Source organism: Cyanistes caeruleus, chromosome Z (genome assembly GCF_971803275.1).
Source record: "Cyanistes caeruleus chromosome Z, bCyaCae1.hap1.1, whole genome shotgun sequence".
Classification (NCBI taxonomy): domain Eukaryota; kingdom Metazoa; phylum Chordata; class Aves; order Passeriformes; family Paridae; genus Cyanistes; species Cyanistes caeruleus.
In genome coordinates this window covers 23528547-23544857 of record NC_141732.1, presented here as the reverse complement: position 1 = coordinate 23544857, position 16311 = coordinate 23528547, and the positions used below count along the sequence as shown (strand labels likewise).

General features: G+C 34.5%; 1 protein-coding gene across 4 annotated transcripts in view; it reads right to left on the bottom strand.

The window, feature by feature from the left end:
* HSD17B4 (hydroxysteroid 17-beta dehydrogenase 4) overlaps positions 1-16311 on the bottom strand; it is a 59407-nt gene that overhangs the window by 18948 nt on the left and 24148 nt on the right. For all 4 annotated transcript variants that reach the window (XM_086868516.1, XM_086868518.1, XM_023944266.2 and 1 more), the window contains 5 exons: positions 15883-16116; positions 15385-15436; positions 13928-13999; positions 12361-12464; positions 9628-9693 (listed from right to left, as the gene is read on the bottom strand). In XM_086868516.1, coding sequence (XP_086724642.1) covers positions 9628-9693; positions 12361-12464; positions 13928-13999; positions 15385-15436; positions 15883-16116 — 528 coding nt within the window. The remainder of the gene's footprint in view (positions 1-9627; positions 9694-12360; positions 12465-13927; positions 14000-15384; positions 15437-15882; positions 16117-16311) is intronic.

Sequence of the window (16311 nt, the reverse complement as noted above, 5' to 3'; positions counted from 1 at the left end):
ACTAATGAAGATTACAAGAATTTAGCAGTTTAATTATGAAGACATATACAAATTGAACATGGATTTAACTGAAAAAAGCTTTTAAACTGAAAACAAATTATATTTTAGTGAAGAACGTTATTGGCCTTTGGAACCCATTGTCAGTAAAAAATTTTTCCCAGCATTTTGAACTAGAACAATAAAAAGTGGTATGTATTTATTTGAATGAGGGCAAACTGTACTGACTCTGTTTGGAGGAAAGAAGATAGCAGGTTTCTCAATGGGAAGGGTGAAAACAAAAAGATTCCTGAAAGGAAGAATTCTCTATATATGTCTAACACTGTTTTTCTATCAAGTCTGAAGCAGACAGTGTAACTAGAGAGGTTCTGAACTCCTGTTATCATTTTAAACCATAATCCATCTGCTTTCTTTTTTAATCTGTTAATATTCAGGTCATTTCTCCACCTATCTACAGCTTTAACACTAAACTCTACCTCTCTCTTATTTCTCATAGCAACTTTCACAGATACAGCACGTGTTGTAAGCCTCAGTTAAGGCAGAATGTAAAGATCTTTTCACAGCTTTCTGTGACAACTGGAACCAGACACTTAAAACAGCAAGAAGAAAACCCTAAACTGCACCACAGCATAAGCATGAAAATCTTAGAAAGGCAAAGAGTAAGCTAATGTGGCTGTTTACATATTTGATTACTGGTTTTGAAACACTTTTCCTTTTGAGAAAAAAACAAGACAACAATGGATCTGGAAATTTCTAACAGTAGTTTTACTTTTGCCAAAAAGGTGTATTTATTATAACTTTTTTCTTTTTTTTTAAATTATCTTCTAATTAAAGATATAATTTCTTAGGAAAATAGTGGAGACTGGAAATTTAATACTAGTGTAGGATTGATGTTCAGCTGGGTCTGTGTCTGAGATTCTGAAAAGGACCAAAGAGAGGGTGAATAATTTGCTGAGTATGTAAGAGTCATAACACCATGAAAGAGAATTCTCACTAAATATAGTGAGGGAGAGACCCATACTTTTTTTTCCAAACAAGTAAATTTAAATCTGACAATCTAAAGAGAATTCTTCAACAGAATTCTATGAAGTAGGTTAACCACCTTCATTATTCAAGTTTTCTTTCAAAAGAGTCTGAAATCTAACAGCAAATTGCTACTCAAGAATTAGAAAAAAAAGACAAATATTAAATTATTACGTAATTAAGTAACTTCATAGCTAAATTAAAATTCTAGGGTCTAACTGTCATTCTTCAACTAATCAGAACTTTTACAAAAGCTGTCAGGAGGCTGTTTTCACAAAAGAGCTGTTGCAATAAATTTTAATTCTAGGTAAAGAACATTTAGTTGCAGTACTGGAAAATTCAGTTTATGGATCTTAAAAAAGGACCAATTTCTGTGTTAAGCCCAAAACTCAAATCAAGCTATGAAACTGTTGCTTACTAAAACTGTAATAAGAACTAACCATTTATTTAGAGTGATAATAAGCACTACTTGGGAGACAATACTTGTACCAAATACTTTTCGAAATTACTGTACTAAAAAAATCTTGTGCTTTGCTAACAAAATAAATGTAGCAATTAGAAAACAACTGGGTTCAGAGAATTAAACATGGTCAATGTATTTAACTAAAAGCCTGACATATGAATCTGGGAAATTATATTTGTCTTTTTGTTTTTGCAATAACTACAGTGACACTGGTCACAGCTAGAAAAAACACAGGCAGAACTGAATAAAACAGTTACAGTAGGGTTTTTTCAGATTTGGTGCAGCCAAATCAGGTCTGCCAACAAATTTCATTTACCATCAACTTCGGTAAATCTTCATTATATAAATTAGTCACCATGAGAACAGAACTGCATTAATGCCTTGTTGCCTCTACTTTTTATATTCCTCCAATAAGGGCATTTCAACATTTTGCAAGTGACAGCACTCTGGGGGGAGGGAGGAGAGGAGAAAAATGCAAGCAACCAACCACAGATGCATCCTTGGAGGATTACAAGAATCAGTTGATGTACAGTATTAGGTTCAAGTCAGTCATAATATGGTTAAATTGTTCTCCAATTAATAACACAAACTGTCAAGTCTCATTTCCTAACAATTTAGGAGTTCTGCCAGACCACAAAAGACAAGGCAATATCAAACTTGTCTGTGCCAATTTTTCAGTTTTCCTGCAGACTGTAATAAAGGTCAGGGTAAAGCTAACGAAAAAGGAAGCCAACTATCCATGTATTTTCCTTTCTAACTGGGGAGAAAAATACCTCTACACAAAGCTTACCTTACCAAGTAAATGTGTGCATATATGAATGCATGTATGATTGGACATAGACACATATTCATGTATGTATGAATGCTTTACAGCTTATTTTAAGAGAAAAAGTAGTCAAGCTATCTTGTGGAGAAAACATTCACAATCTCATCTGCATGCACCAATGGGCTTGCATTCACATTAAGAACAGTAAAAATTTCCAGTTAAAATGGCAGCATTGATGCTTCAAGGGCTCAAATTTAGCACAGTATTTAAGTAATTCACAGTACATAAAACTTCCCCACCCTGCTCTATTCATGCATTTTCTTTTTGTCCATATCAAATGTTTTTCAAATTTAGCATCAACTTACATATTCTGACAGAGACTTCACAAAACATTAGTCATTTTTCAGTAGCATGACAAATATGCAAGAAGCCTTTCCCTTAACAATGTCTCTTTTTATTAAAAATGGCAAATTACTTCTTTTGGGGGAACTTCAAATGGATTAACAAATTTATAGCCTTTGTTAAGACTATATAGAGTTTACTGAGATAAAGGGAGGAAACAAAGTCAGTAAGGAATACTATTGCCTAAACAAATTGACTGCCAGATTAGTACCTTTTCTTCTTCTATCACCTTAATATACAAAATCCTACCATAATCCAAGCCCTACAACTACTTGTCAAAATTGCCATGATTAAAAAATTATATTCTGATCTTCCCAACAAGAATAAACACAAATAAATTAAAGACATTAATAACAGACTTTCAAATTACTATTACAAACACTTACTATGCAACAATTCTGGGAGTACCATTTCTGCAAACTGAAACTTGTTAACAAATGACAAAAAGGTTATCAGACCCATACTTTTTTTTCCAAACAAGTAAATTTAAATCTGACAATCTAAAGAGAATTCTTCAACAGAATTCTATGAAGTAGGTTAACCACCTTCATTATTCAAGTTTTCTTTCAAAAGAGTCTGAAATCTAACAGCAAATTGCTACTCAAGAATTAGAAAAAAAAGACAAATATTAAATTATTACGTAATTAAGTAGCTTCATAGCTAAATTAAAATTCTAGGGTCTAACTGTCATTCTTCAACTAATCAGAACTTTTACAAAAGCTGTCAGGAGGCTGTTTTCACAAAAGAGCTGTTGCAATAAATTTTAATTCTAGGTAAAGAACATTTAGTTGCAGTACTGGAAAATTCAGTTTATGGATCTTAAAAAAAGGACCAATTTCTCTGTTAAGCCCAAAACTCAAATCAAGCTACGAAACTGTTGCTTACTGAAACTGTAATAAGAACTAACCATTTATTTAGAGTGATAATAAGCACTACTTGGGAGACAATACCTGTACCAAATACTTTTCAAAATTACTGTTCTAAAAAATACTTGTGCTTTGATCAGAAAAGCCAAAATTCTCCCACTGACACCAGGCTCAGAGCCAGCTATTGATCTGTTGGTCTTCCTGTTTCTTCCCTCATCATTCCCTAAATTCTCTAAAACCACAAATATTTACATATTTACATACATAAAACACATATGAAGACAGTAGAACAAAAGATGGCTTTCTAAAGGTAATGATTCACATTCCAACTACACAGAAGCTTGGAAGGGTCTTACCACACCATCCGCAGACATAAAGCCTCATAATAAGAGATCTACTGGCAACAGGCAGAAAACATTTCACAGTAGAGTTTAGCTTACTAATTCATTAAGCATTCATTAAATCCTTTCCATGCTCCTCTTTCATTCCAAGAATTCTTCTTAGTAAGTTTTACTGTAAAGTCCACCCTCTTACAACAAACTAGATTTCTGCAAAATTGTCTTCACAATTGTTTCCGGTTACATTAGGAACTGTAATTTTAATCAAATTTGACACAGTGAAAAACTCAACTCAGGTAGCTGCAGCATGAGCAAGACTGCAGGACTGAGAATGACTCAGGAAGGGAAGGTGACTCCTGCAGTCTTAATCACAGGATGCTGGTAGCACTATTTCAAACAGGACAGGGGCCATTTATTTTCTCCTCTTTCAAAGAAAATAAAAAGTGTATGTTTGGAAAAAAAAAACCCTAACCACTAAAAACCATCAATTTCTTCACATCCTGCCAATCAATGCTTGATTTATACCTGGAACAGAAGGCTTTACATAGTTTTTTAGATTAGTCTACATATGATTTATTGAATCTTTCTCAAATCTCTGAATGAATAAAGAATCATTTTCACTTATACAGTGTGTATATACATCTCTTTTATGCTGCTAACAGTATCACATCCAGAAAAATCACCATCTGATGCTGTATGCCACTCGTTTAAACATTCTCTGTACAACTACAATGCCTCAAATATTTATAAACATCCTTGCTTTATAGATTAGCAGCTACAAGGAGAAAAGGTTGTAACTGTCAGCAGTAGAAACAAATTCCAGCTCTCCAATGGAAAATTTGAAGGCCTAGCTTTTAAAGCACCTCACATTTTTGATGTACAAGTTACAAGCTCAGAACACAGCTTCTGTGAATTTCAGTTTCAGCCTGTGATGCTCAAACATCCTCCAGCTAGTCCTACTCCCAGACTGCATCTTCTAAATTCTGTGCCTAATCCTCTCCTACCAGTCACTGATTAAGGAGCACCCATGTCTGAGTGCTTTGGGATATCTGGACGAGTAGCCTACATACCAAAGTACAGAAAATCCATTGTCAAACAACTGCAGCTCCAACCAGTCTCTAATGGTTATTTAGAGATAATGGTAATTATTTCTAGTTATCACAAGATAATTTTCCTCTCATTACTTCCCAGAATGTAACTTCTTGCAACAAGTAACATATGAAAACTGACTTCCTACACTGTCTCATTTCATGCCTACAGCTTTTTCCTTGCAAGTGGAAGGAGTTCCTGAAGAAGAGGAAAACAAACACACCATTCATGACTGCATCTCTGAAAACTGTATCATTAAACATTGCACACAAAGCAGATTAAGACTACAAAATCCACAATCTCTACTTGGAATTTTTATATTTTTAGACAAAAAACACTTAAAACACTATCATAGTTTTCCAAATTAAAGCAATTTAAAAATGACAGGATATTAATAAGCTCCTTCAACCAACCAGTATCAGGCTCAGCTTCATCAGCTCTAAAGAAGAATTTAAAAATTCTTGAAAGCAAGAATGGCCAAACTGTCTGAACCTGGAAGCCTCAGAGCAGAAGCTGCATGGAAAAATCAGAAACCTACATGGAATAGTTCACATGACACTGCATTGCAGAGTCTTGAAGGGTTCACAGTCACATGTACACAGCTGGTTCAAAAGCACTACAGGTCGAGACACCATGTTTTTCAAAACCTGTCTAAATGTTCCTTTTTAGGTTTTTTTTCATGTCTATTTCTCCATATCAATATAAGTAACATTAAGCACACAGTCAGAATTCAATGTGGAAGAATGCTTTAGAGAAATATCTGACATTGTTGCAAGTAAACAGATTTTTTCTACTGGCTAATATTTTGTACAATTACTAGATGTTCTATTGAGATGAGCTGACATTAACAAAACTTGGAACTTGGAAGTCTTGCAAACTCCATATATTACAGCTTTAGTTTTGCCACATTGCAAACAAAACAGGCAGCTTTCAGAAAAAGGTGAAAGAAAACAGAACAGTAAAACTGAACTGACTTGGTGAAAAATTTCATTCTGTGCACTACTGTTATGCTGTTTATTCTTTGTCACTACACTGTGTATTCTGAATATCATTTCTGATATTTGAAGACAGAGGAAAGTTTTTTTGGAAGGAACCTTGTAGAGTATCAGAACACTGTTAGTTTTTCCATGAGCAAACAAACAAAAAAACAAACCATAGAAAGTCCACAGCAAATTCAAGACTTTGTTTCCTTCCTCAAATACAACTTGTAGTAGTTAAGGTATTAACCACTTTAATAAGCACTGCAACTTACCTTATGTGCTACCAGAAAATGAGTTCCCAAGAAATCAACACATTTAGGAAGAGAGAGAAAGCTATATGCAGACAAAATTCTCCAGAGATACAGGTCATTCTCTGCCTGTTATTTTTCATTGCATTAGTAACCATTCAGCAAAATCAGTTTGATTGATTAATTTAAGCCCCCAGTTTGAAAACTGTCAGGACAAAAGCTCTGTAACTACATTAAACATTCCCTATAGGGTTGAAATTGAATGATTCATTCCTTGCTAATGGCTAATAGTCAAACACCCCCTAGACGTCTTGATCTTCTGTCAGAAAGTCTATTTATTCAAAAGATTTATAGCAGTGTGTCTAGTAAAGTGAAGTTCAGGTTACAGAGAGAGAACAATCTAGAAAAATACTACCCCACACACACATAACTCTACAGGGCAAGATGGAAAAACTGTCATCTAGTTCTTTGCAGAAGAATTCATGAATACAGAAGAAATACTTTATGTCCTTCTTCAGCAAGATGCAAATTAAAGCTTAAAAGGCTTTTAGAAGATCAGATAATTCTAATTTTTTCTTGGCCACTTTTACATTTAAGCAGCTTACATCATGGTACTGCAACTCATTCATAAGCAGTAGCTGGAATTTAAAGAACTTCTCAGAAATGGGAACAGATCTGAGAGGGATAAACATATATTATACCTCCTGCTATTAGTCTTTGATACCACTAACCAAAAGGATTTGTTCTCAACAGCCACATAGCACAAAGATTTTTCAAGGAACTGTAGGCTGCTGAAACCTCTCTTCTGCTGATGGGCAGAAACAGTTATTTAGCCCTCCATTCCTAGTGTCCTCCTCACTAAGCAGCACTTCATCTGGTCTGCAATATTCTTCCTCTTGGAAAAAAAAACAGCGCAGCAGAGTTAGAACTGAATAAACTTTCAAGGTAACCAGTCATTACCTTTAGTGAAAGACAGAAGTGTAAATATTTCTAAAATATGCATGGAAGTCTATTTATCGGATGGTTTCCTACATGATCATGATATGAAAAGGGGAAAAATGCTAATTATGAAGAGCCATTTAGCCATGTAATTATGGTAACACAAAAACTGAGTGTCACAACTATCAATAGACATTAGTACAGTTTAAGTTAAATCAAAGGCCATCTGCAAACTGACTCTTCCAGTCTGTCTTATACTCTGTACCAATTCAATAGTTGAATGGCAACAGTCATTTCTGCCAACACACTTTTCATCTAAACACTAAGACATTCAGAATATTTGAAGCAACTTGTGTGCCAGCTTCCATTTTTTGAAGGAGATTTTGGGCAGTTATGTGTCATTCGACAGACACATAAATGTAAAATCTTGTTAAATGTAAAATATTTTCCCAAGCTGTCCTTCCCATGAAAGTCTACAGTGAACATAAAGTTCCTGAGTGCTACACATTCCCCCCTCTACCATCATCACTGAAACACAGATGCTACTGAAAAATTTAGTGCAGAAGCCTTCTTGTGATTAACAAAGTCCAATGGCTGTGGCTCCTCTAACTTCTAACTAGAGGATAATTCTCTTTATATATCTACCTGTCACAGTAGATCTTAAAAAAAAGCAAGTCAAGTGGCTACTCTCTGATATTTTTTATTTCCAAGAAACAATTTTGCAATAGAAAGTTTCCCAACTTCTGCATTATAGTGTCATTACTACATTACTACAGTAATATTACTAAAACTATAAAATCTAATGAACTTTGAGCATTTTACACACAATAACAATTCTGGAGATAAGGGTTTAAGGCTCAGGAACTAGAATTACCATATGAAAAAGGCAACCATAAATACCATGTAAAAATTCATGAGCCTGGAATCAATTCCAATATAATCATAAAGTGGAGAATCTTGCCAAGATTCAAAATAAATACTTTTTAAACAGTGGACCTTTAGAGGTGCTGTATCTCATCTAATAAAGGGTCAGCTGCTAGAAAGCAGGAAGCTAGAAACCTTCCACTACATTTAGCCACCTGCCAGGAGAAAGGTACCCCCTCACCATTCTCTGATCCTTGCTCACCTTGCCAATTTTCAATGAAGCCTATTGAGAAGAATTAGACACCTGTACCTCCTAGACCAATGCTGTGAATTTTAGGAGGCAGCCAGAATATCAGTGACATAAACAAGAATGCCGATCTTGGCGCTCTTTCCCAGTTGAAGTGGGTAGGGCTAACTTGGACTTCAAGCACAAGAATCAGCTGGATGATACGTAATTACTCCATATATAATCAGAGAGAGTCAAAGCAGACATTGCAATTTCCACAGTTCAACTAATGCCCAACATTCTAACCCCATCTTCAAAAGCTACAGCCACCAGCCATGACTAAGTTGCTTTTGGAAATACCACTCAGTGTCCCATCATTGGTAGCTCCTGACTTTCCTGTCTTTTTGGCCTGACACCTGCATGTTTACCTGGAAAGGAGGTTTTACTTCTTCACAGAGGTTTCTGCCTGGGGAAAGCAGATGCCCATGAACCAGTGGGAATGTGGACTAATAGAAACATAACTGGATAGCTGTCTGCCACTATTTCAGATTTCCCTTCACTCCTCCTACCACACAAATTTAACTTTTCAAAACTGTGAGCTTCAAGCACTTTTTTTTTTGTCACAATGTGATTGGTTGCACCATGTGGTGTAAATTTCAGGAAGCCTGAATGTTTTTCTCAAAAGTACAACAGAATACAAACATTCACCTCCTTCTTCTATGCAAAATTTGTAATAAACAATTATAAAATTTCATCAGTCTTAAGAAAAAAATGTTTCACACGGTACATTGAACACACTGTCTTAAGCTAGAAAAATATTTAGCTTTATGCATACATACACACACACATATATATGTCACATACAGGTAAAAATATTCTAAAAGGCCTTATAGAATCAGGCCTTGCTCTGTTGAATTACCAGCTGGCCTGTAAGTTCCCAGAAGAAAGAATCAAAAGAATTCATTCACAAGCATTCAAGTCAGTTAACACAACAAACTATTCTGGCAACCTGTAATGGTGATGTCATTCTGTTTGCACCTGTAGTAACAAAAGATCTGTCCCATGAGAATCCACAAAGGAAAAATATAAACACCTGAGTAAGAGAGAGTCTTAGCACATACACACAAAACACCTTTTAATCAATTAATTAAGTGGCAAGAAAACTACTAGCCAGTTAGAGTTGCACACGAGGTCTGTGAAAACTGCATGAAAATGAGTTATGTGAATAAAGAATGGGCTTTTTCTGCATGAAGAAACTGAATCCTGCCTGCCTTATTGCAACATATATACACACACATAAACATAAGTAATCAAATATAAATACCTGAGGTATATCAGAAAATCTGAACTATTAGTTAACATCATTCAACACTCCTTTCTCCAAACAAAACCAAGATTTCCACACCTACAGAATACAAAGCTTTACCTGATCAGTTGTTGTAACATCAGAAATTACAGCATCAGGAGGTCTCTTGGGTGGAGCTGCTGTTAACTAAAGCAAAAGTAATAGTATTATTAATCTTTCAAAGCAAAAATATTTTATTGATACCTAATGCCAAAATATGCAAGTTATAGTATAAAAACAAACAATACTTACCAATTTGGTAAGCTTGCTCCTATCCTTTCTACATTTATGGACAAATAGAAAGAGCTATTTAGTCCAGAAAAGGTCTCTTATCAAAGTTAGCCTTACAAAGACAGTGACTCTGAGGCATGAGATCCTGCCTACAATTACACAATTCACTTGATGAGTTTGATAACATTTCTTCCAAATTATCCAAAAAAAGCCAAGCAAGAATTATTCACTCAGAGAAAACAATTTTCTCACAGAATATTAAAATGCTTTGGAACACAGAAACAAAAACGAAGCTTGTAAAATAATACTTTTTAAGGCACAATTAGGAACAAAATTATTTACCTCACCTGAGGACTATATTACATTACTTTTCACCTTTACAAGCTTCCAGCACCTTTTTGTTTTACACTTTTTTTTACACTTTTTATTGCAATTGTACAAATAAGATACACTGCTGCATATGAAGCCCCACATTACTACAAAAAAGCTGTTCCTTGTGCAATCTACAGCTTCATAGTTCAGTTTCAAAGACATAAATCTTATCAACAAAGTGACAGAGAACATCCTAGATCATGACAAACAAAAAGGACACCATAATGAATTCAAGCTATTACAGTAGCTGAAATCTCTTTTTCTCCTCAACTTCTTGTGTTTTCAAAACAAACAAAAAAGCCGAGAAAGAAACTGGCATAAGCTCTAAAATTAAATGAAGCAAACATTTTCTCACCTGTAGTAAGTTTACTTGTCTTAATTTTTGTAAGGTCTTTACAAGAAAAGGTCTTAAAGAAAAGAAGTACTGTGTCTGTGTAGTTTCATGTCTAATAAAAGCAAAGACTCTTTCTTTTTATTTTATTTTTGCCCTGTTTATTGACACAGAGCAAGACCACTTCTTGAGTAGAAGACTTGATAACAGCACTCCTCTTGTCTGTTCAAGAACCACAGGGGACTTAAACAATCAGCTTGACAACAAGAACATTACCTAAACAGGCTTTCAAAACAAGCATGATTTACTAATCTATTTCCAGATGGTTTAAATAAATTCAACTTGACCTACTGAGCCATTAAAACTAGCCAACATATGAATAATCAATGAAACTCTTCTACCCACAGGTCAAGAAACCCTCAACTTAAGAAAAGACAAGACTTAGACCATGTGTTGCTCACCACAGACCTCAACTTGGAAATCTATTCCACTTGACTTGAAATACAATTTTCAAATACAATAAAAGTGTTTTGTGACAAAAAGACACACTGTAGCATATGTCTGTTCAGCTCGGCATTCCTCTTTCCGCAGAGGGGTATGAAACTCTTTTTAATTGGGAAGGTTTGCAAGGCAAATTCATCACTGAAAACCAGCACCTTGAATACTGATGCCCCTGCTGAAATTGCTGTATTATTGTGTTGTCTTAATAAGACTATATTTGGGAGATTATTTTTTTTATCATGGGAAGGAGCTGCCTGAAACAGGTATTCTTCATATTTTAAAATGTAAAATAATGTATGCAACATTCTCACAATTCACTAAACAAAGTGTAGAAGTTGCAGTTACTTAAAGTGCAATGTTTAAGAAGTGCCAAAGCACTACACTGGACTCACTGATGTCATCACTATAGGTTAGCCTTGAAACACAGGGCTTTTTACATGTGCTGCTTATAAAATCTGATTGCAGAAGAATTAAGGCTTCCTTCAAAGACCTCAAAACACTGCAACAATTTCCTGTGAATTTTTTTAATACTACACAGAGGATCTTTGAAGCAAGGAGGCATTTCAGCACCTGATTTGTAAAGTTTATACACAGTGAAACTTCTATATAATGATACAGATTTAATTAAAAAAACTTGTAACTTCACATGCAAAAACCCCAAAGAACATTACCTGCAGTATTTCACATACATGAAACCTACGTATTTCAATATAAATGTTCAAAAACACTGAGCTTAAGATATTATCTATTCAGCTGTTTATTACTGTAGTGCCTCACGGCTCTAGCTCACAATAACATCATGCAGTCACAGCTGACACTGCCCTCAAACACAACACTGAAGGGGACAATGGCAGGTACCCAAGCATTTCAACATACACGCTGTGTCCATGTGACAATGTTTGCTACTTGCTAACTCTCTGAAAACAGAGAAGTTCAGCTCCAAACTATAACACTGCTTCTCTTTTCTTCTTTATGCTTTTCAAGCCTCTTTCACACAAACACATAGATTTAGAAAGAGCTACACCTAGAGATCTTTTCTAGAAACTGCAAGCTGAACCCTAATACTGCTTTCCATTAGGATATTCTACCATTTCAAATATTTCAGTGTAGGAATATCTCATCAGTGTAATGTTTATCAATTCACTTTTCTCCCTAACTCTCAAAGTAAAACAACTGGTTTCCCAAGACCTGAACAGTACCTTTTCACTCAGGCTCTGCAGTGAACAAAAGTATTTAAATTCCATCTGAGTTTGCACAGCTGCACTGTTTAAATGCTAGTTTATACTTCCTAGTTTGTATACCAAATATTTTTCTTGCAGTGCTGACAGAAGTCTTTATGTATTTGTTTTTTTTTTAAATATGGAAATGAGTGGATTTACCTTGGCCTTTTCTGATGTTCGTTTTCCACCAAATCTTCCAGCTCCAACAAAAAACAAGGAGAACTGATTATAACACACTAGGTCCTTTCCACTATAGGTATTCACTGAAAGACAAAAAAGAAGGTCATATATTATCTTCAATCTTCTTTTTCCTACAACTAGTATATGTTGCTACAAGAGCGAAGTTTGGCTGGAAACTTGACAAAGTTCATTTTAACAACTGAGGGGACAGTGGTCACACTTTCACAATGCACTGATGCATTTCCCTAGTAGGGAAGACTAATGATCTGTTTCAAATAATATCATGAACTTTACCTATATGAAGGCATAAAAATTTTAAAAATGAACTATCAAAATGGTGACAACATTCAAGGTGTTAAAAATATTTGACAACATAGAACTGAAATTAGTTTTATTTCAGCATCTCCGACTGTATTAACAATTTATTTAATTACAGAATTGTACTATGAAATATGAGGTATTAGAAGCTATTGAGAATACACAGTGTGTAAAGTAGATTATTAACTCCTATAAAAAGTGAAGCACCTTTTATGAGAAGAGTTCCAGAGTTTAAGGTCACCTGTTTCTTCTTTTGAAGAAGTTAGATTTCTTACACTGAACTGAGATTGAGCTTCCTATTTTAGTTCATATCTATTTCACTCCTTTACACCTCTGACTGGAATTCACAGCACTGTTTTATTAATAATGTTCATTTCCAGTTACAGTAGAAATTTAAAAACCACTGAGACTCTGCTCACAAAAAGAACTTTTGCATGTTGCCAGAATAGTCTGGCTTCATATTAAGCCCAGTATGAAAGCAAAACACAGCTATGAAGAATGGTCAGTAAAAAACTTTTTACTCACTGACCACTGAAAGAATAAAAGGCTGACAGTGATTCACAGCCTATAAACCTACTCTTTCTGTCTGATTTCCCAAAGGACCTTGACATAATCACACATAATGAGAGTAAGATTCTGAAAACTACAAGTTATCAACTTCTTGAGAAATTCTCATTCTCTGACTTTGATAGAAGAGGAAGGAAATGGGCTTTGTTTAGAATAAAATAATGTAGACATAAAAAAAGGAATGCAGGACATGCTCTTAAAGATCAGTGCTTTACAGATGGGTCTACACAACATAACGATATGATTAACCTGTGCAAAACCAACCACAAAACATATGTAAACATGCCTCTTATTGTGGAGTGGAGGAATGTAAACTGGCTGCCTTCAGGCAGGAAAAAGTATTATTGTTGTTAAGAACTTTGATCAGTTTGCATACTGCATTATTCTAGCTACACAGGAAGAAAGTGTTCTTATTTCAGCATGCTAACTACCCAAGAACAATTACACTTTGATCAGTTTGCATGGTGTTCTACCTACACAGGAAGAAAGACTTTCTATTTCAGTAGGTTAACTGACGAAGAACAATTACACAGCCACATCTCACTGAGACTTAATAAGCTAAGTCTTCGTGGAAGGGCTGGCAGTTATTGGTACAGCTAGTAAAAAAGTGAAGCCTAATAAATATAACTGTACCCCCATCAAAAGCCATAAACTATTTTACCATCTATTAGCACGACTGCTCCTGATCCTTTGTCCAGAATATCAGCAACAGTTGCAACTGAAGTTAATTCTCCTGCAAGAAAAGAACAAGGACACATTGTAAGGTTTTACTTCAGGAAGAAGCCCACAGATTGCTCTTCACACTTACTTACTAACTTCCTTACCTACTACTATCATCGTTGTTATTATTATTATTTTAATTTTTATTATCTACATCCTAAGAATTGTAATAGTCACATTAATTACAATCATCATGACTATAACAACAGTGTCTGGGAAAATTTGCAAATCTTGGTTTGAAGATCTGAGTGTTGTTTTGCTTGGGGTATTTTTCTAACTTTTGGGGCTTTTTAAAAATAGAATTTTATTACAGTTCACGTACTCAGAGCTAAACAAATCACTATTTAGACTCAAACACATTGCTATCTATCAAAGATAGCTCCAAGCATTTTAGGATTGCCCTCAGGAGGGCTGAGACAACCACAGTCCTACGGAAGAGAAGATCATCTCACAGCCTGGGCACAGGAGTCCCTGAAGTTTGTCACAGACATTTAGAGATACGATGCGTTTATAAATCAGCCTACAGAATGCAAAACAAAAACTTTTATGAAATCCTGGCAATCCATTACTAATCATCCGAGTTCTTCATAGTAAATACAATTTTCAGATATCTCCTTTTTGTTTCAACAAGAAATTCTACCATTTATTTTCAGATTGCAATTTTGTTTTTTGCTACACTCTAAATTTTTAAATTTAGAATTTTTAAATTTAATTTAATTATTTTTTTTAATTTAGAATTTTTAAATTTAATTTAATTAAATTTTTAAATTTAATTTAAATTCTAAAGTAATTTTTAAAAGCTACTAATGAAGAAATCCAGACACATGCATATCCCGAATTAAAGTAACAAGTCTCAGATGGTGTAATCTTGGAAAATTCAGCCATCTCTGAAAAGAATTTGCTACTGCAGTAACTAATACCTTGAGAATTTTGATAGGAAGAAAAGTAATTGTGTTTTAGCCTCCTCCTTAGGATGTCTATCTACATACATGATTTAAATCTTATCCTCTTGCAGGCATACAGACATAATCAATGTTGAAGAATCTCTAGGTAAATATCCCAAAAGTTTTAAGATACAACCTTACTGAAATATTTTAACATTCTGGTAATTAGTATCAAATTAGATGAATAATACATAGGTATGTAGTGTATTTGCTTATTGTATCAAAGATTACACATACTTTATGAAGTATACTGTAGGAAAGCAACACCTTATGTCAAAAAACACAGTTTCAGAATTCCTTCAAGAACACAACAGGGTACCCCTCTTCTCCCCCACTTCTTGTTAAAAAGATATGCAGTATTACAGTTTGAAACAAAGCTTCCCTATTTCCATTTGCAATATGGCTGAAGGAACTGTAGTCATAGTGAAAAACAAATCAGCAACACAGGACTGACCTGAAGTTGGTAGTGGTTTATACAGCTCCAGATATTGTTCACCATGCAGCATCTATGTAAAGAAAGACAGTGCCGTAACAACAATCAATAGATTGCTTTGTCCCTCAAGTCAATACACAACTATTTTAGAAAGTGTTCAGAGTGTTAAAACACTCAGAAAGTGTTAAAACAAATTTTAAGAAAATTCAAATTTTATTCTTTTGTTTTTCTAACTTCATCCCCAAAATATTTTCAAATAAAGTTTTATGGTTTATGGTTTAAAAAATGTGAAGTGAACACAAAGTAAAATTTAATATTGAATTCATCATACATCTCATCATAGGAAGGCACATTATACAAGTGAAGTGAATGAATAGTTTCTTAGGATGTAAGAATACAAACCACTGAACTTTTCTTTTCTAGAACAAAAGGAACTTAACAATATTACAAAGACATAACTGAAGTCACTTTTCAGTTATATAATACACAAGTAAAACTAGATAATTTACTCTTTCATACCCTTGTGATATCAAAATTCAGTCCTGGAAGAGAAGGAACACCATCAAACATGGATGTCTGAGCGGGAATTACTCCAAAGCTTGGTAAACAGCAGAATCCTTCACTTCCTTCAAAGAGAAATTTTAGGTGGTCTGGATCCTTAGTTGACATCCCCACACCAAGTGCATATAGAATAGGCTCCAAGTGAGTGTATTTATACACGTTGGTACCCAATTCACGGCCAACAACACTTGCCTGGAAGTAAGAAGTTAGCATAAAATAAAAATCAAGAACAGTTGAACTTGCATTCTTTCTGTAATTATTCTATCAAACCTAATGTGTGAGCATTTTCTTTACAGTCATAGGTACACAAATCATGAGTAACAAATACAACATAAACTATTAACGTATACACTGCAATACAAGCTACTCAAATGCAAGGCATTATAC